The 21689-nt window shown below is 37.0% G+C and overlaps 1 protein-coding gene across 1 annotated transcript in view; it reads right to left on the minus strand.

Annotated features, from left to right (window-relative positions):
- The window catches only part of LOC107660218 (potassium voltage-gated channel subfamily KQT member 3-like), a gene marked incomplete at its 5' end in the record, with an annotated part of 44523 nt that overhangs the window by 16162 nt on the left and 6672 nt on the right, over positions 1 to 21689 (minus strand). The window contains 4 exons of the mRNA XM_016449480.1: positions 453 to 626; positions 932 to 1104; positions 1676 to 1802; positions 1896 to 1986. Of these exons, the coding sequence (XP_016304966.1) occupies positions 453 to 626; positions 932 to 1104; positions 1676 to 1802; positions 1896 to 1986 (565 nt within the window). The remainder of the gene's footprint in view (positions 1 to 452; positions 627 to 931; positions 1105 to 1675; positions 1803 to 1895; positions 1987 to 21689) is intronic.

Raw genomic sequence — 21689 nt, forward strand, 5'->3', positions numbered from 1 at the left:
TTAGTCGCACAGGCAGAAAAAATGGTCGCAGTCTGGAGCCCTGGATAGATAGATAGATAGATATTTACTTTACTTCCTTATATCCAAAACCTGAGTTTGCTACCTCAGTTTGATTTAATTTAAAAGGCATTCTCAAATCAACTTAAAGGGGTCATATGATGCGATTTCAATTTTTCCTTTCTCTTTGGAGTGTTACAAACAACACACTGGATAGCTGGCCAATCACAGCACACCTCGCTTTTTCAGACCGATGAGCTTTATAAAAATCGACGCGTTTCAGAAAGGCGGGGCATAGAGGAGAAACAATAATGTACAATATGTGGAAAATAATGTGTTTTTTAACTTTAAACCACATAAACACATTTCATTACACCAAATAATGTTCTTTTTAGCAGCATCATATGACCCCTTTAAAGAAAGTTCTGAATGCGAGTGCAGTGTGTCTCTCTCACCAGTCCCCACCAGAGGGCGTCTGCATAGGTGTCAAAGTCCTGTGGGGCTGGTGTTGGGGAGGGGCCCTCGGTGTATGATGGCTCTACAGTGACATCATCCTTCTCAACCAGGTACACCAGGAAAGAAGCCAGGATCAATGACAGGAAGCCAATGTACCACGCTGTAATCAGCTCCTGACCGCACACACCAGCCGGGAAACACACACACACACACACACATAGCAGTACTGAGATCAAACTTCACCAGACACTGATATCTGATTGTTTGTGCTTGCGTATGTACTTTGAATGTCTGTGTATCGCAGACCATAGCATTTTTGAGGAATGAGTGTGTGTCTACTTGGGATTGTGTGCACATTGCCGACCCCATCGGTTTATTTGAGCATGCTTGACATGATTTGAACAAGCAAGACGTGCTCTTAGATGTTGATCAAGAGGGAATGGCCTGTTGGCGTACATCACATCATGTGTGTGGATACCTTGCTGTGTGTGTATATTGCAGATCCCAGCAGTTTCCAGGTGCCTCCGCGGCGGTCCATTCGTAGCATTCGAAGGATCTGCAGGAAGCGCAGACTGCGCAGCGACGTGGCCAACACATTTCCCTGGTTTCGTACGGCAACAACCGGCACCGAAGCAATCAGTACAAAGATATCTGACAACATAGAGACAGAACATAGAGAACATATAGCCTCTTATGCTCATTAAAGCTGCATGAATTTGATTAAAAATACAATAAAAATCGTAATATTGTGAAATATTATTACAATTTAAAATAAAAATTTTCTATTTGAATATATTTTAAAATGTAATTTATTCCTCCGATGGCAAAGCTGAATTTTTCAGCATTGTTACTCCAGTCTTCAGTGTCACATGAGCCTTCAGAAATCATTCTAATATGCTGATTTAATTTTCAAGAAACATTTCTTATTATCAATGTTGAAAACAGCTGTGCTGCTTAATATTGTTATGGAAACTGTGACACGTTTTTTCAGGATTATTGATGAATGGAAAGTTCAGAAAACAGCATTTATTTGAAATAGAAATCTTTTGTAATATTATAAATGCCTTTATTGTCACTTTTGATCAACTTAATGTGTCTTTGCTGAATGAAATTACTTTCTTTCAAAAAACTCCCAAACGTTTGAATGTAGTTGTGTATGTGCATACTATATGTGTATGTTTCAGTGTGACTGTGTTTGTTTGGGTCAGTGTGTTTAACTCACCCAGGACACACAGCGGTTTGCGGGCGAATTTGAGCCGTCCTCTCCAGCCCTTATATCGACAGCAGCAGCCGGCAGCCCATATCCTCAATGCAAACTCGCCTCCAAAAATAAAGATTGTAAATGTCTCCTACAGGTGAGAGAAACATTGTCAGATTCCTCTCAACCATTAAATCTCACACACAAACACTGCATTGGCTATGAACAGAAGGCACACACTCACCAGAATCACCAGCCAGTGAGCCGAATCTTTCTCATGCTCTTTGAACGTTGTTAAAATTGACAGAATCAGGCATCCCAAAACAATCAGAAACCTAGAAATTCAGAAAACAGAGAGTGAGCGGGAGCTTCATTCAGTGTATAAATATAGATAGATAGATAGATAGATAGATAGATAGATAGATAGATAGAGCTGTGGGGAAAAAAATGGAATGAAGATCTTTTTTAGTTGCTATGGATACCTCAGCTGAGTCATGATAAAATCTTTTTTTTTTTTTTCTATCTCGGAAAGACCTGCTACCTTTAGATATAAACACTCATGGTATCATTTTACCAGCAGAGGGGGCTGGTGAATATACTGCACTGTTTTTGGAGAGAGAGAGAGATGTATTGGATATATCCTCCCTTCTCACACACACTTGCACAAAAATCCTATTACCAGATGCTGAGCTGGTAAGATTTACAAGTAAATCTTACAAGTAAGATTTACAACAGGTAATCAGAAACCTGGTGCTACTGTATACTGTATAGGATGCTCATTCATTTTCCTTCCTGAATATCAAGCCAAACAAAGATGCATGCTGTGCTCGCTAACCTGGATATTTAATTATGAGAACTGAAAAGAAACTTTAAATTCTGTCATCATTTACTCGCCCACACATCTTTAGAAACCCATAATATGATTTGTATGCTTCACAAAAAGACAAAAAAGACACCATAAAAGAAGCATAATAGAGTAAGAGTGAAGGAGACTGTTTTCAGCAAAAACCAAGTTGGCATGAAATAAAAATTCTTCCTATCAATGCGATAAATCAACGCTTATCTTATTATTCGCCTATGCATGTCTCATTTTTCAAAACGTTTTATTTATTTTTTTCTTCCAGTGAAATTAGATACTCATCTCTGGTAAAGTATGCAGTTCTGTATAGAACTGTTTAGTCCAACACTTTCTTACAATCGACTGTAAGCTTACATTCAGATCAGCCTCCAACCAATAAATGTGTGTAATGATTTGTGTATGCAAGTGACTGTCCTCCGATGCCATTTTCTGCAGTGTTGTTCTGTTACATCTGGAAATCTAGCTGTACTGTGTGGCATCCAGCAGAGCATACATGCAGACTCACATATTTCCCTTATCGTCCTCACTCTATTCGTCAGTTGACCTGTTGTCAGTTTCTATGGTTTTGCATTTGTAGGTTATATCTGTGCTGTTTCCATGGTTACACATATTCATCTCACACACACATATACACAGTCATACACACTGCTACATGCTCAGCATCTGGTCTATAGTGAAAGCTTTTAACATCAGCACACTAATAACCTATAATGGTCATACTACTCTCTCTCTTACTGTGTGTCGACTGAAGTGTGCAGGGTTTTCTTGAAGAGTGATGCTTCCCTCAACAGAACGATGGAATGCCACGACTCTCAGGGTGCTCATTCTCAACTGTTGCTCTAAAATATGATTATGTTCTTAATGAAAATGGCTATTAAGAGAGAAAACCGCTCTACAACCTAGAATGTAGAGATGATTATGAAAAAATATGACTATATATATAACTAATTTAGGCTTAAAAATTGATCAAGCGAATGTGTTTGAGATAAATAAATCCACATATAAAGTGTTATCCACACAAATTTTGTTTTTATTATTTTTATTAATTATTATTAAAAAGACAAAAAATAAAACAATACAAAAATATATAAATATAAATAAATAAAATTAATAATTTTAGCATAATTATTGTTAAACATTTGTGTCCCTTTTCTGCTCTCTTTGACCATTAAAATTTCACAGGGAATTTTTGGTGCGAGGTGAGCAATGCATCTAATATTACATAATCAAATGTTTGTGAGGTCTATAATGTCAAAGCTTGAAAAATAATGGTGGTGTCTTATTTCATAATCAAATCAGATGACTGCATTCCAGCAACAAGATACATGTGTGTGATCACCCAATAGGCATCACTGATGTGTAACCGTTGATAGTTATGTGCTGATGCATTCATTTGTCTGAGGTTACAAAGTTGAGAACATTCTCTGTGAGTTGAGTCATTTTTCCAGCTTGGTTTCAATTAAAGTATTCCCCAACATAGAGAAAAAAAAAAAAAAAGTAAAGCAAAAAAAACAAAACAAAAAAGCAAAGCAAAGCAAAAAAAAAACAAAAAATCTAAGAAAAACAAAGCAAAGCAAAAACAAAACAAAACAAAAACAAAGCAATACAACAAAAAACAAACAAAACAAAACTGTGGAAAAATACTAAAACTTTTCAAACTTCCTCGCAAAAAACAAGATACATAAGACAAAAAACACAAAACAAAAATTCCAGCAACAAGTGTCCGATCACCCTATAGGTGTCATCACGTGTTGATGCTTTAATTTGTCTGATAAAGTTGCGGATGTTTATAACGAGTCATTTGGGCAGCTTGGTTTAAATAAAAGCTCTTTTTGGATTGACAGGAAGTTTTAAAAGTTCCAGTATGTTTCCACAGTATATTAGACTCTTTTATCCAACAACATCAAGGAAAATCTGATTGTTCGTAAAATGACCCACTCAGTGCTGTTTACAAAGAATTGTTAAAGATGTTTGTTGAATATAGAGGTTGGCGAGAGCAATCCACACCAATCAATAGTGATTCAGTTGGTAAGTGGACACAGTAAAATCTGGGATCATTTTATACTCCACTGAATGGAGGCAACTATGCAGTGTGCCGTTTAATTAGAATGATTTCTGAAGGATCATGTGACACTGAAGACTGGAGTAATGAACAAAAACTGGAAATGTTGCTGGAGACGGGCTTATTGAAAACGCAAATGTATTCTCTGCCAGCAGGAGGCGCTTTTAGAGTGATGAAAGGAGCGGTTTCCCCAGTAACGGCTGTAATCAAAGCAGCTCAGCTCATGAACGCTACTTTATCAGATAAAAATGAAAATGTCATCGAAACTTTTCTGAAGACAGTCAGTTCCCTTCAGAGATACATTCATATAAAACAACCGCGCTGCGTTTTGATTTTGAAACGTGTAGTGCTCATGTTTATTCAACGAAGTCAAACGCCACAAATAAATCGATGTACGTTATGGGAAACACCAGTAATGTATATCGAAATATCGGAAATGTGTTTAAAAATCATATCACCGTTATTGAAAAAAATTATATCGCGACACATATTGATATTGAATTATTGTCCAGCCCTAGGTAAACATGATCAGTGCTACTACTACTAATTAATCTACTACTGTTACAATTTACCATAGAGGCCCATTTTTTTTAATATTCCAAAAAAAAAAAAATTTGGTTATATATGAACGTTAAGGGAACATTCCATTTTATTATTTTGTAAACATTAGGGGAATGTTACGTAAATGTTCTCTGAACATTCTGAAACAAGTAGTAACATTTAAAAAATGTTAGACGAATGTTCAACTAAAACGTTTCAGAAAAATGTTCCATGAATGATCTATAAATAATGTTTTTGTGCTATTGTTTTGAAAACATTGTTAAAGACCAGATAACTTTCAATTAACATTCTATTAACTTTACTGAAAGAACGTTTGTTCACAACTTGCCAGAACGTTAGCCGTTCCCGAGGGATATACTCTATTCTACAGAACGAAATTCTACAGTATTTCTAATTTCAGTCACTTTTTGGGTCTAAAACATAAAGATCAAGAGAACAGCAGAAGTGCAGGAAACATAAATTGTCCAAAACCCAAAATACTGTGCATGTCTTCGAAAGAGAGAGTCTGTCATGGAAGCTTTCCCTTGCCTGTGTTCTGTCTTGGTAATGCTGTGAGAGTAATGTGTGTGTGTACATGTGCATCTGTGAGAATGTGTGTGTAATTTGGCTGTTTGTCTGATCGATGTTGAGGGCATATTGGCTTTAATGGGAGCATCAATATATGAGGTGAGTCATAACAGGACACATCAACGTTTATAATAAAACACACACATACACACACAGCCGTGCGGTTCTGCCCCATAGCATGCTGGATAGAGAAGGAGCCAGAGAGAGAGAGAGAGAGAGAGAGAGAGATGTAGCCCCATTAGAGGTTATTAGTGAGGTGGATGTTAAAAGCACAGTATTTCTCTGCTGATTTCAGGGAACAGCAGATTACAGCTCTAACCGGAGACCAGAGCACAAAGCAGCAAGCATGTGCAGACAAGAGATTCAAAACCCACCAAAATGGGTTTCCAGGTCTATTTTGTTTGGCTGATTTGAAAATACTTATGCTGCAGGGTTATTAGTATTATTTAGACAAACTGAACTGAAAATGTGTATTATGTCTTGAAATGACTTATCAGAGAGTCATGAGGTATGTGCCCCCTTTGTGATTTTTTTAAGATATCTTTATGGTTGTAGTTTTTGAAACAAAATGTAATGCTGCACAAAAAGAACCTAAATGGAAAAGTAAATATAGTGAACATACAATCATATCACCACTGTGAAAAAGTAAATGCCATATTAAACCTAATATCTGCTTGGATGACAATTAACTGCAACTAAACACCTCCACAAGTTTGTTCAGATCTTTGCTTGTCTCTGCTGAGGAACTCATTCTTCTTTGAAAAACTCTCTTTTAACCCTGACAAACTAGGACTTCAAGTGTGAAATGTTTTTTCACGTCCCCCTTCCTCTCTATAGGATTCAACTCAGAACTTTAACTAGGCCACTCTAAAACTTTACTTTAATTTCCTTTCAGCCACTGAAATGACAGTTTGAGTCCCGAGCTCATGCTTGAGATGCCTGCTGTTGTTCTGAGATCTTTTGAGACTTCCCGGAGCTGCCGTGTTCTTGGGAGAAATTTTTGTCCAGTCAACCACTTCTGGGAATATTCACCACTACTCTATTCGCAGGTAATGGATTGCACTGTGGTTCAACAGAGGCCAAGTAATAAACTTTGTAACCCTTTCCAAACTAAAGTAGCTAAATTTTTCTTCAGTTGTTTCTTTAATTGGGGCATGTGAACATGTGAACACTCATCTCAAAAAAGGTTTGTCCATTTAAATTCAACATGGCAGGCTGCATTAAAGTCTGCCTGTGATAGTCTCCTAAATCTTTCTTGATTTCAAGACCAATTCAGTTACTTTTTCTCAGGGGCAGTATAGGTGTTCTGTGAATTTTTCTAGTAAACAAATGAAATGCTGTCAAAACTGTCAGAAATGTAATGTGATAACATCCACTGAGATTAAATTGGACAGTTGTGATTAAATAATATAAAATATTATATCACATATATAATAGTATGCATAAAATAAATATTTAAAATATAAAATGTTTTATTTTATGTCAAAAATGCAATGTGATAACACAAAAACATCCATTAGAGATATAAATAATAAATAAATAATTGTTTTAATATAATATTAAACATTAATATAAATAGTTAAAAAAATAATATAATAATTTATATTATTAATATAATAATTTCTCTCTCTCTCTCACACACACACACACACACACACACACACACACACACACACACATATATATGTGTGTTCCATTTAGCTGGTAAAATAAAAAATAAAATTATTAAAAAATATAATATATAAAATAAATTTGTTTTATTTTATTTATTAGCAAATACATGTAGATAGTACTGTTACAAAACAACATCAACAAAGGTACTTGTACTTTTTAGCACATTTACATATCCCATCTTGCCTACGGCACCAGAATCACTCATACACATACCAAATGCATAGACTTCCACATTTCCATGTGCATAAGGTGTCATGTACGTGTAAGCCAAACACACAGTCTTCATGTGTAGGCATAATCTGTTTGTTCACTTTTAGCTGTGGCTCTAATTTGGGACAGTTGCTGAGCAACAGAAGCTGTGGAGCACATCCCTGTGTCATGCATAGGAAATAAAACACATGCACTCACTATCACACACACACATACACGAGCTTGAATGCTCACACACACTCTGACACTTACTCCCTTATTTTTGTTTACTGTCGGTTGCACAGCAACTGCTTCAATTAGAAGTGCGTGTAAGTGTGTCTGTGCGGTGAGGAGGCTGAGTGATGTAAATATGCTGGAAGTGTGTATGTTCATTGGCAGACAGTTGAGCAGCCCTCCTCCGCTGCACAAGGCGATGTTACCGTGGAAACATGTCACATGACTGTGTGCTTGAGGAGGCAGTAAAGCGGCCATAGTAAATAGAGAGAAAAAGACAGAGATATACTGAAAGATGCTATTTTTAAATCAAATTAAATAAATGTTTTACTCTATTGAATACATTTTACTCTATTGAATACATTTGCATAATATTCATAAACATAAATAACATTGGCCTGCATCGATATTTGCTGAATGAAAAATAATTGTTACTTTTGTCTAATTTTGGAATGCCAATTCCAAAAATATTGCTCTTGCCAATCACACTTTTTTACAAAAAAATGATGCATTTCAATGCATTTTCACTTTTAACAAAGGTGAAGATCTTATTTTATCCCATTAAATGGCATTAAATGACATTAAATAGAATATTTGAAAATATTGTTCCACTCCTTTTCAGATTTTGTCAGTTAAATTATAGATTTTGAATCTATCTTTTTGTCATTAAAACTGAAACTTGTGACATTTGACTGCTTTTTGTTATTTTGAGAAGTGCATTAAAGCACATAGGGTAGAGTGGGACTTAAAGGGTTAGTTCAGTCAATAATGAAAATTAGGCTGCGTTTCACTCACCCCCGAAGCATCCTAGGTGTATATGACTTTCTTCTTTCAGACGAATCCAGTCAGAGTTATATTAAAAATTGTCTTTGATCTTTCAAGCTCTATCGTTGTACTCAGCGGGTGTTGCATTCTTTCTGTTCAAAAGACGTGAAATAAAAAGCACCCTTCCACAAAAAAAAGTGTCTCACACGGCTCCGGGGGGTGAACAAAGGCCTCCTGTAGCGAATCGATGCGTTTTTGTAAGAAAAATATCCATATTCAAAACGTAATAATCACTTGAATCTAGCTTGCGCCAGCAGTTGTACACAGAAGCAGTTCCGGGGGAATGACGTATGAGGTCAGCTTTGCGCGAAAAGGACATTTTCTTCTGTGAAACAAAAGTTAAAGTGACAATGACATAAACTATAAACCAAGTATGAAAAATGTCCAATGTTTTCATGTTATTAGGTAGGTAGGTAGGTAGCTTTATTGTCATTCAACTGTACATGTGGGATGCACATATGAACGAGATTTCGTTTCACTGGCTCATAAAGAAAACTACACTAAAACTAAAACATGTACTACTGTACAAAATCAGTTTTAAAATATAATAATATAAGATCTAATGAAAAAATGCTCCAACATGTATTAAGAATAGAAAACTAAAAATAATTAACAGCAGCATATAACTAATTAATAAATACACATGGTAATTAGCAGCATCTATAACAAATTATTACACTTAAGTGGCCACGTATAAGTACAATTATTTAAATAAATAAATCATAAAGAGATACATCATAAATAGATACAATTATTGCAGTATCCCCATCTCGTTCCATTGAACGAGATGCATTGACAGTAAGATTGATAAATAAAAAGTTATTTTATAGCTTGTGGTTATCAGACTTTTGAACTCAAAATAACTTTTTATTTTATTAGATTTTCAACAAAAATTACAATTGTACCAAGGGGGCGTTTTCCCCCACAGATGAGGTAAAATGCCCCCCAGTCTGACAAAGCAATTTGCTTTATACATTTACAGCAAAATCAGAGTACAGGCTTTTTTTGTTTAAAATTAAAAAGAATATAATCGATAATAAGAATAACAAAATAATTACTTATTTGAAAAATATAGTTAGCTGATGCTAACTGGCTAGCTAACTATCTACCTGATGCTAACTTGAGGTCATTTTTAAATATAAAGTCCAAATATTTTTGTTCAACCAACTAGTTAGAATACATTTGATAGAAAAACAAAGGATGTGATGTTCAGAACAGAGTAACTACAGTAATTAAGCCATGCCCCCGGGGGCATGAAACAAAAAATTACATCATTCTGAAAATATAATTATATTTTTCTTAGATAACATGTACTTCCTATCTACAGGCTTTATTAATCTCATATCATAAGGGGCGTTTCCCCCCACTCTACCCTACATCTTCATTCTTATTTTGTGGGGAAAAAAAGCATCATCAAATTAGGTAATATTAGTTTTTTTTCCAAGATGCAGGGCTGTATAATATTCAGAAACTTGATGTTATTGCGCTTATCTTGCATAGCCACTGATGTCTAATGTAGAATCCTGAACTGGGTGTCCTGAAGCAAAACTAGAATAAGATTAGAATATGATTTGGCAGAGCTTTTAGCTTAAATATATGGAAGAAACGAACAGATCTAATATAGAACAGATCTAATAAAGAGCTCCAAACAGGAAGGAAGCCCCTGATGGCCTTACATCAAGCCGCTCACTTTTGACCATATTCACTACTTCACCAGTACGTTACAGCAACAAAACTTCTTAGAATGGTGATGCCGCATAAAACTTGGAGCCAGAAAGCAGAATGACTCATGAGCGATCACTGCTGTGCTTTTGAGCAAGGCACCAGGGAGATTGTCCCTGTAATAAATGTTCCGTAAGCTGCTTTGGATAAAAAGGTCTGCTGAATGACTGCTTCTTTCACATGACAAGCAGCATTTCAGACTTATTGCAAGTCATTCTGTCAGAGTAGGCAAAGATTTGGAGCTTGAGGGAATTGGACCTGGTTGCTTGTCCAGTACATTTGGGGACTCTTTTACCCAGACAGACCTGACTCAGGCAGATGTGTGTGTGTGTGTGGGGCAGAGCCGGCGCTCATGGCCTCATTAAACTCAGCAAGATCAATCAGTGGTAGATCATTTTATGCTTCCCTTAAAATGCTTCAAACGAACTCTGTATTCAGCAGGAAACGTTCACCTGTACAGAGAGTACCTACTTCTACTTCTGCTGTACTGATGTGTCTTTAGGAGTTTGCTTTCCGCATTAATTAAAAGTTAACAGGTTTAGAAAATGTCAACATTTAAAGCATTGGTCTCAAACTTAATTCCTCGAGGGCCACAGCTCTGCACATTTTAGCTCCAACCCTAATCAAACACACCTGATCCAGCTAATCAAGGTCTGCAGTATCACTAGAAACTTCCAAGCAGGTGTGATTTAGACGTGGTTGGAGCTAAACTCTGCAGAGCTGTGGCCCACCAGGAATTGAGTTTAAAACCACTGATTTAAAGGAACACTCAGGTTTGGAAGGGTGAGTAAATGATGAGAGATTTTTTGGGTGAACTATCCCTTTAAGAATTGGTTTCCTTTAAATACATGATCTAGAATTTGAATTAAATTGGCCACACCCCACAGCATGCTAAATTTACTTAACTGCAATTCAAAGAAATTCAACACAGCTACACAAAAGCAGAATTTCATTAGTTTTTTCATAAAACAACAAATTGTTAACAAGTTAATGTTCAGAAATTCATATGTTCTGTGTCACACTCTTGGACGTTTTGTTGTGTTTTGATCCCCCATGTGTTCTGTGTGACCTAGTTTTCCCTCTTGTCTGATTGTCATTTGGTTCAGGTGTGTCATTAATTACCCTCATCAGCCCTCCTATTTAAGTTGTGTTCAGTTCACTGTTTGTCGCCCGGTCTACTACGGCCCTACATGTGCATCCTGCCTGTCCGGCCTGTATCTATCCTCTTGTGGATTATTAAAGACTATTTGCATTCATCTTCATCTTCTTCATGTGTTTATCTCACCGTAGCGTGACATTCTGTTTACAGTTTCCAACATTTACAACAAAATTATTAATATGATTTAATATATCAGAAAAATTACATATAAAATTCTCACATTTTAAATATTCATTCATATAATCTATAGTTTCTGAAAATCCTCCATATGTTACATGCATAATAAAACGTTATAAATAAATTGAAAATGCTTTTTCCCATACAATAAAAATCAGTGTTGTTTGGACACCACTGTCTTTCACACATCTTTTATGTTCCACAAAAGAAAGTAAGTCATGCAGGTTTACAATGATTTGAGGGTGATCAGATAAATGATGACAGATTTTTATTTTTTTTTTGCGGTGAACTATCACTTTAATGTGTGATTCATATTAGAAAATGAATATATTATTGAAATACACTAATGAATTTCTTTGAATTTCATATAATTTTACTTGTATTTCAATTTAAATCCAACTGCGGGCACTGTACTACAAACAATTTCCATTTAACCATTTTGCAATAAATATTAATAATACACATCATATTAGGCTAAAGACTTTATCAGCAAATTGCCATTCAATTCTTTGCCTCTTTTATGGGAAATGTCTCACTAATGAAAACAGACTATAGACATAACATGACATGAGGACTGGAATATGTGAGTGGAGCAACACACAAAAAATGCACCTCGCTTCAGGCAAAATTTACTCTACACTACTCGCATATTATAGTGAGAATCTGTCTCCAGGAGAAAGCTATGTTTGCTTACAAACCAAATTACTTGTAAAAGCCACAATTCAATCTTAAAACTGGAGTCTATTCGGTTGTTGCAAAGAATTATTGTTATGCACACCTTTTTGTGGATTCTTGTCTCTTTTATTTATAGGTTCAGAAGAGGAAGAAAGCTAGGGAATGTGAATTTGAAATGTTAGATTCAAACTCAAGCTGCCCAGATGAGCACCATGTCCCATGAGCTAACCACCTTCTCCAGCATCTTTAATTCAGTTTGACAAACAAGTTTGCTAAGCAAAAAGAAGAACACATTATTTTGTTGGCACATATCTGAACACACACACACACATACAGAGGGATTTCCCACTCTGACAGCACGCCATTTCCATTCTCACTCAGTAACACAACAACCTGCCGTGATAAAATGATCTGTGAATTATGGAACCGCAGAGAGCGCACACACACAGCACGTGCGCTCACACAAACATATTTACACCTCCACATTGAGAGTGTGTGTGTGTGTGTGTGTGTGTGTGTGTGTGTGTTAAAGAAAGAGACAGAGTACATTGGCCTAGAGCTGTACATATAGGCTATGACATAAATGGATTTTCTCTCACTTTGAGAAACAAATCCTTTAACCTTTTATCTGACTGCGAAGGTCACACTCACACACATACACACACACTTGCCGAGGAGGCCAACTAGAGGTGAGGAATCACCATGTGGCCTCAGAATGCTGGGTAATGCATTTTAGGGAGGAAGAGACTTTGCACCTTCTGCAAATGTGTGAGGTGATACTGCCGTTAGTGTTTCCAGTTTTATCCCACTGTAAAACTGCTGCTTAGGCAAAAGGAAACTAAAGTAAATCACCTGTTGCAAATGTAAGAAAACTAATTTACAAATTTTTCTTTGAATTGAGCTAGTTATTTGAAGCCAGAACCAGTTAGAATAGCATCGAAAATCCCAGCTAGCAATTAGGGTTGGGTATCGATTGGGTTTTTTACTATACCGGTGCCAAATCGATACTTTTAAAACAGTACCGGTGCCTAAACGGTGCCTGAACCGATACTTTTAAAAAAATGCTTGTGCTTCCCTTACTCTAAGGCTAATAAATGTATTTCACGATCTGGGTCATTATTTAATACAAAACAATATTTAATACAAAACCACACATAATGTTTCTACTGTATCTCTGTCAATCACTCTGATATTTAGTTAAAATGAGTGAATTGACTGAGTGCTGTCTGTCACTGTCTTTAATCAGTTCTGTGAATGACTGTATGGTATGCCACATGCACTGTAATATGTTTTATATTAAATATTACATTTTCAAATTAAAATAGCAACATGATCGTTTTATAAAGTATGCATTCATATGTGTTAAGGGCTAGATTTTCGCTGGAGGAAACAGCTGTGGTGTGATGAGGGGTGAACGCAGCGAAAACTTTACAGTAGATGGGAAACCAATTGCTCCCTCGTGACCTTTTGTAAACTGTATTTATGACAAAGAACTGCACAGATACAGATATTATAACAATCTATCGATAAACACACACCTTGTGTCGTCTGTTTCTGTTTGAGTACGCTCGTGCTGCGCCGCCGCGGTCTGCGGATTGAAGAGCACGCTGAAAGACGGGGAGGAGACGAAGTCTGCCGCGGTTTTCATATGAAATTTAATGGGGACTGACTCTGAAGCGATCACGAATTTGTGTACAGTTTATGGAGCTAATCGCTATAGCCCCGCTAAAAAATGGCCTAACGACGCCCATGCTTCTTACGTCCATTTCGGAGAACCGGGACAAATATTTCAATCGATCACTCAAGTGGCACCAAAATGAGGCACCGAAATCTGATTTGTTGATGAGTTGATTTATCCGCATTTTAATATGGCTCAGGTCACAGAGCTATTTAGTTGGATGCCGAGGCTTTTTAGTTTAGGTAGAATCTGTGATCTCTGGCCCAATTCGTTTGCTGGCTTCCATGGCTGCAATACGCTGTATTTTCCACCAACTGGCAACCCGGGGGGTCAAAATCATATTGGGTAAATTGTCAGTGAGCAGAATCACACAGACCAAAACAAAAACGGACATTCCGATACAGAACACACATTTCAAATTAGAATAACTGGCTGTAATGTTGTTTTTCAGAGAAACTATTATGTAGGGCTGCACGATTATGACAAAAATCATAATTGTTGATTATTCTCTTGAAGTTGTAATTGCGATTATTAATTACGATTATCACAATTTACATTGAATGATGTTTATACCATTGTTTGATGCATCTGCATGACGTATTTTTATATGAAAATAAACAAGCTGAAAACACTCTAACTGAAAATATTTTAGTGCTTTTCAATAGTATTAAGCCTCAAATGTCAACTACACATCGGATTGGTTTTAGTGGTCGACCGATATTGGTTTGTTGACAGCCGATGCCGATATCTCGGAAAGCAGGGTGGCCGATGACCGATATAATTTTATTTATTTTAATTAATATTTCAGAAATTTGAAATAATTTGAAAATGGATTAAAAAATGTATTTGTAAAATAAACACTTATACTTTAGATGACAAAGTATTTTTCACAAATAAATAAATATTTGATAAAAATCTAATTAAAATGGAAGTAAACTGTAACCAACAGAGCACTCAGTATTCTGGGAAGTTTGTGTGCATTGGGAATAGGGCTGGGCAAAAAAATCGATATTTCGATTAATTGTTTTTTTAAATGACGTCGATTCGATATCGATTCTCAAAAGCCGCGAATCGATCTTTTCTGGGATTTATTTCAGCACACATTTAAAACAAGATCTGATTAACGTGAATCTTATCATTAGTCTTCTCCACTAGATGTCACCCTTATTTACCTTGCGCGATGTTACAACAGAAAGCCTGTCATTCATTCAGCGCTTATCATGGCCATACGCGTGATTCGCAATGCTCAGGTGAAATGCTATAGTAATACTATAAATCTGTGGAAGCATTTGATATCATGCATAAGGCGCCATGATTTCCGCAATGAATGAATGAATGGCGGATGGCGCAGCGCACTGTTTTATACTAAAAGCGCGGATGACGCTCGCGGTGTTTTCAGCTGCCATCTCACTATATGATGATATGAACACGAATGTCATCTCCAGCTGCTCTGAGAGTCCCTTCATTAGCATTTTACCGTTTCATTTGAGAAAACTACCGTCATATCACATACACAGCAGCTCTTCACGGCAACCCGTCAAAATAAAAGTTTAGTTTAACGTTAAACTGTCAGAATATATTACTATTTAGCAGTCTGAAGACTCAATGCTACTACTGCTAATAAATATTAATAAATCTTTATTTTTAAAGGAATAATCACATCTGTTTTCTTTTTAATTTTAACAGTAAACCTCTGGAATCGAATCGGGACATCTGAATCGATACCCAGCCCTAATTGGGAATCATATTTTTTCAAATAAAGCCAGGGTAACATTCATTTTACATACAGCACACAGTGGAAATGACATGAATATGCGAGTGGGCAAATGCATAAAGTGCAGCATAATTTGAAATCACGAATTTTATGTTTAAAGCATTAAATTTGCACGGACCGAAAGTCACGCAGAGAACACGCATGCGGGTCACATGCACACTTCACAAGATCTCACAACTGGATTCGATTAAGTTTGCAAGGTTTGTGATAAAGTATTATAATGTTTGCCTTTCTATTACTAATCATATAAAGGCAATCGTCATAATACTTTTTGTATACATTTTAATTCCTTTGTTTAATAGTTCTATCGGATTATTAGACAGACTTCTATCCATAATAGACAGAACTGTTACCGACGACAGCGAACAAGAGGGAGAATGTGAGCACTGTGTGCTCAGGCGCTGCTGCTCTCAGCGCCGTCAAAATAAATTAAAACAATGGAAAAACCCTTAAGATAACATGTAAAAAGAAAAAACGCTTAAGTACACAGAATAACATAAGTGGACTTTGAACGATTAATTGCCGCCTTGACCGATTACATAATTGTGGCATCCATAATTGTAATCGCGATTAGAAATTCGATTAATTGTGCAGCCCTGCTATTACGTAAATTTAGCATGTTTCCTAAATATCTGCAAACATATTATAGTATTTTTTTCAGTCAAAAAACATACTGCATCTTTAACTGTAGTAGTAAATTATGAGCAGCTTGAGAAGTTTCACTGTACAGTACTCTTAAAAAAGTAGTTGGCTACACTTCAATAAAAAGTATTTAGGGGGCAGCAAGATCTTTAACTCCTTCCCTGCCACTGACAGAAATTCCCGTCATTTATGAGACAAAGCTTTGTCTTTCCCGCCACTGATGGAATAATCTGGCTTTCCATGCTTCACTGTTATATGGTAGAAGGCGCTATTACACATCTTCTGAAAGATTAATTAAATCCCTGGTGAAGAAGCAGCAGAAACAAGCGATTTCATACTGTGAGCAGATGCATATAGCCTACAAAATAATGCGATCAAGAATTAAACAGAATATAAATCAAAACTGACTAACATTACCAAATGAAATGTCGACCCACAAAGTGGTATAGGACCATGCAAGCTTTGGTGATATTGATGGACTCCATCTGTGTTTTAATCATTGTTCTGAATCTGATCCAGGCATAGTCTTTCACAAAAACAAATTTTCAGCTTTTAGTTCAAAATGTTGCACATCCAAGTGATGATAAAAAGAATGTACAAAGCTAGAACAAAATGTTTTTGTTTGTTCAATCGTTTGTTTAAAAGCAGAGGCTCAGTTCTTTCTTTTGACATATTGCATGTTCAGATATTCATACAACAAAGTATTCTGGGGGCCATGAAAATTTTGTGAAAATGATCAAAAATGCTGGTGGTGGCTGGCAACTTTAAAAAAAAAACAAAAAACAAAAAAAAACGCTGGTTTAACATAAACATAAATATCAGATACTTTTTTAATAATTATAAACATAATAAAACTGGAAAAAAAACTCTGGTATTTGTATGTGTAAAATTGCGCCAAAGAATTTTGTTTAATGGATAGTCTTGAAAACAAATGATGCATTTCGACTTCAGGGTTTGTTTTAAAATGAAGGTGGAGACTGTTACTTTAAACATACATTTGTTCTAATTAGGGATGCACCGATACCACTTTTTCCAGTACTCGCCCGATACCGATACTTTTATTTTTGGTACTTGCCGATACCGAGTACCGATACCAATATTTTTATTGCATTTGTCATTTTTTTAAATATTGGGTACAGAAACCAAAAGAGCATGTAAAATGTTAGTTGGTTAACTTCATTTATCAAATAGATACAGTCAAACCCAAATTTATTCAGACACCTTCAACATTTCTCACATTATCACAGTTTATTCGCTATAGTTTAGAAAATGGTAATAAAATATGACAAGAACTCAGAGTTAAACTGTGTCAGAACAAATTCAGCTTGATAATGTTAGATAACTTTGATAGAAAGGTATGTAATAGATTACAATCAACCAAAAATTATTCAGACAGCTGTGTTAGTATGACAGTATTTACACAACTTTCAATACTTAGTCGGGCAGCCCTTAGCCTTAATGACAGCCTGTATTCTCCTGGGCATGCTGTCAACCAGCTTCATGCAAACCTCAACTTCAATGTTTTTTCCCAGACTCGGTCTGAATAATTTTTGGTCCCAAATTTGTATCAATTTTACTGGTAGTCCACTGTATGAAGAAATGTTGGATCAGCTATACAGGTGTTAATACTGAATGTTTAACGTTATATTCATTGCATATATATACTTCGTAGTAGACATCCTTAACTCCATTCTGCTGTCTGTTGTTCTGTTGTCGGTGTTTCTTTGTCTGAATATGGCACTTATCACATGCTGTGTGGTATCAGCGTTTGGTATCGGGGCATTTTAACGAGTACGAGTACGAGTACAGGAGCTCAGTATCGGGCCCGATACCGATACCAGTATCGGTATCGGTGCATCCCTAGTTCTAATTATGGATAACAGCTGGATCAATGGAGAGAATGGATTAGGTGGGCTCACCTCCGTGTGGAATAGGAGTAGACGGTTCTGATTGCTGTAAAAAGCTGTGAATCAACATTAATCAGCAGTGAAACTGGAAAGACATTGAGCTCCCCTCTGAACAAGTCAAAACCTCCCCCACATGCCTTCTTTATCTCTGCGGGTTGAAGGTCACACAGTCATCACCACCAGGTGAGGACAAACCCTGGACACTATCCTAGATGTCCAACTGACCTTCAGTTATCGTTGTATTGCGGCAGCCACCCGCTACTAGACTGGTTTACTGCAACTCACTCCTCATTGGCCTTCTTGAATCCATCCAGCATGTTATTTTATTAGTCATTCAGCTGACTTTCAACTTTCTTACCCAAAGCAACTTAACAATATATTTATGACAGGAACCGCCTGCCCAGAGCAACCCTGGGTGAAGTGCTTTTCTCAAGGGTGAAATTGTGATGGAGGATCCCAGTAGCGCTCCACTTTATGAATCACCACATCAACCTTCATATTACTAGCTCAGATCTTTAACCATTAAGCTGCTACCACCCTCCCATTCGGAAACGCTGCAGCTTGTCATATTTAACCTCCATAAATTCTCACGTTATGTATTTGCTGAGCTCCCTGTGTTAGTGTGATTTAGCTGCCAGTATCAAATTCCACTTAGAGTTTCTAGCCAAGAGTGCAGTCAGTGGCCTTGGCCCCTGTTACCCACAAGCTATGATCAGACCCTACAACTCAGTCCGGCCGGTTTTGACTTCATATATCCAAGGTAACATAAGAGCGTGGTTTCATTTAATCATCATTGGCCTGACTTATGTAGTCTGCTTCAACCATTATTCATACTTGACCTGACACCTTTCCAAAACTCATTTAATGAAGCACATGGAAAGTTTAATTAAGCCAGTGACTCTTCACAACACTAACATCACCGTCTTAATCTTCAGAGTAAATCAGCCTTATGCGTCAACTGACATCTTATACAACATTAGGGTTGGGCCGATAGACGATGCCATCGTCCATCGCCGATGGCTGACAGACATCACGATGATAAGCGGTACATGCAGCCTTTCTGTCAGAGCATCTGACGGGGCGAGCCGCTTTAAACTATACATAACGAAACTATAAACTATACTGTATCTTACGAGTTTTTAAAGCTCTTAATACAAAGCTAGTCCCATGTTTAGAACAAATTGGATGATGCACTTTCTCTGCAGCAGCTAGGGCTGGGTATCGAGTTCGATACTTTTTAGGCACCGACCAAATTGCTGTGCTATGTGACCATTCATGCAAACTGTAGCATTAATCAACAAGCTGAAAAATAAACCAAAGTTTTTTTTTTAGATAATGTAATCTTGTTAAAATTGATTTCATAAAATTGGTATCGAAAAAAGTATCGTTCAGGAACCGGTATCGAAGTCAAGGTATCGGTATCGATATCGAAGAATTTTGAACGATACCCAGCCCTAGCAGCAGCTCAGTCTGTGTCCTCCACTATATTTTTTAGATGCGCTCGTATAAAACTACTGTATGTCGATATAAACAGTATTGCCTCAAACTGTATTGCTTATAAAAAATATATCGATATATCGTACAAACTCGATATACCGCCCAGACCTACCAACCATTACTATATCAATCTATTGATGAGGCATTTACAAACCCTATTCTATTCTCTTTTATTCACTACACAACTCCCCATCACATTTTGATTTTGACCTGTCAGAGACAACTTGGCTTTGGAAATTTCAGTTTAAAGATGCCAGACAGAGACATAAAAAGTGTGCTGGTTGGTAGGGATGGGCAATATGGGCTTAAAAGTATATCACAATATTTCTGGTATTTATTGCGATAACGATATCAATGACGATAATTCTAGGAATCCTGTTTCTTTAGAGAAAAGTATTATCTTTCCTATTTTTACCCAAAATAGGGTGTTGTGAGCATTAATGAGTACACACGTAATGTAATGACTGTTTAATTCATACTGGAAGCCGGAGGGCGCTCTTGCACAGAAACTCCACATATCCATAGTAGGGGTTGCACCGACTAATCGACTAGTCGACTTCAATGCTCTGCCATGACGCTTTAAGCTTGACGTCGACTAGTCGCTGGTCCTATAGAGGGTGCAACAGGATAAGAAATCTTTGAAGGACTTCCACATTTATGCTCCGTTTCCAAACAGTTCAAATGACAAATAAATGCATACTCTGAAAGCACTCCACAAGACATGTGTGATTATATTACTGGATGGTCGAAATTGAACGGGAGAATGCACGTTTTAAACAGCTTATTGTACAGGTAAATTAATCGCCATTCTAATCTAATGCACTGCTGCACTGTAACGCACACACTAGTGTTGTCAAAAGACCCGGTATTTCGGTACCAAGTCGGTACTAAAAAAATGAAAACGTTACGGTACCAGGTTTTTTTAAGTACCGGTGGTACCGAGTACCCGGTCAACCCGGTTCTTGATGCGCTATCAGAAAGCCATCCTCTTCCAGTGTTGCCAAGTCTGCGGTTTTCCCGCGGAATTGGGCTGCTTTAACACTGTTGCCGCGGGTTGTTTTTCATGTCCGCGGGTTGAAAAACGACCCCACTAACGTGATATTTAGCCCCTGGAATGCGAATTTTACCAGGGGAACCCCGCCAAAACATGCGTATTTTATCCTCGGAACGCGATTTTTAACGGGGGACCCCCTCGAAACGCGATTGGGCGGGTTTTGTTGTGAAAACCTGGCAACCTCTTCATAAAAGCATTGGCGACCTCAAGAGGAGGAAACACATCAAACTAACAAAACACCCCGATCAAGTTCAAGCAGGTAAGTTTCAATTACATTAAAAAAAAGTATTTCAAACACTCGACTATGTTATTAAGTTAATTTGGAAAAAAAGCATGTCAATAAATTAAATCTTTGTTGGGCAACAGGTTTGTAAACAGGCTCATACACATGCAAAACTGTATCGCACACGTGCTACTGTAGTACATTTATTCAGACCGATTTTTTGTGCACTGCACTGTACAGCCCTAACCAAACCAGTTACAGACTGTAAAAGGAGCACGGGCTCCTCATTTAGCGATATAGACTCTTCAATTTCACATCCGCCTTTCATGTCGCTCCACACTGTCGCACACAGAAATATGTCAACAACTAGACTTTATCGTTATTATCGCGGGAAGACTAATTCTTATCGTGTGGAAAGTATTTACCAGTATATCGCAAACGATAAGATATCGCCCATCCCTAGTAGGGTTGGGTATCTTTTTTTTTTTTTTTTTTCTCGATACCGATGCCAAATCGATACTTTTAAAACGGTTCCGGGGCCTGAACCAATACTTATTAA

The sequence above is a fragment of the Sinocyclocheilus anshuiensis genome, unplaced genomic scaffold (genome assembly GCF_001515605.1).
Source record: "Sinocyclocheilus anshuiensis isolate Anshui unplaced genomic scaffold, SAMN03320099.WGS_v1.1 scaffold850, whole genome shotgun sequence".
Classification (NCBI taxonomy): Eukaryota; Metazoa; Chordata; class Actinopteri; order Cypriniformes; family Cyprinidae; genus Sinocyclocheilus; species Sinocyclocheilus anshuiensis.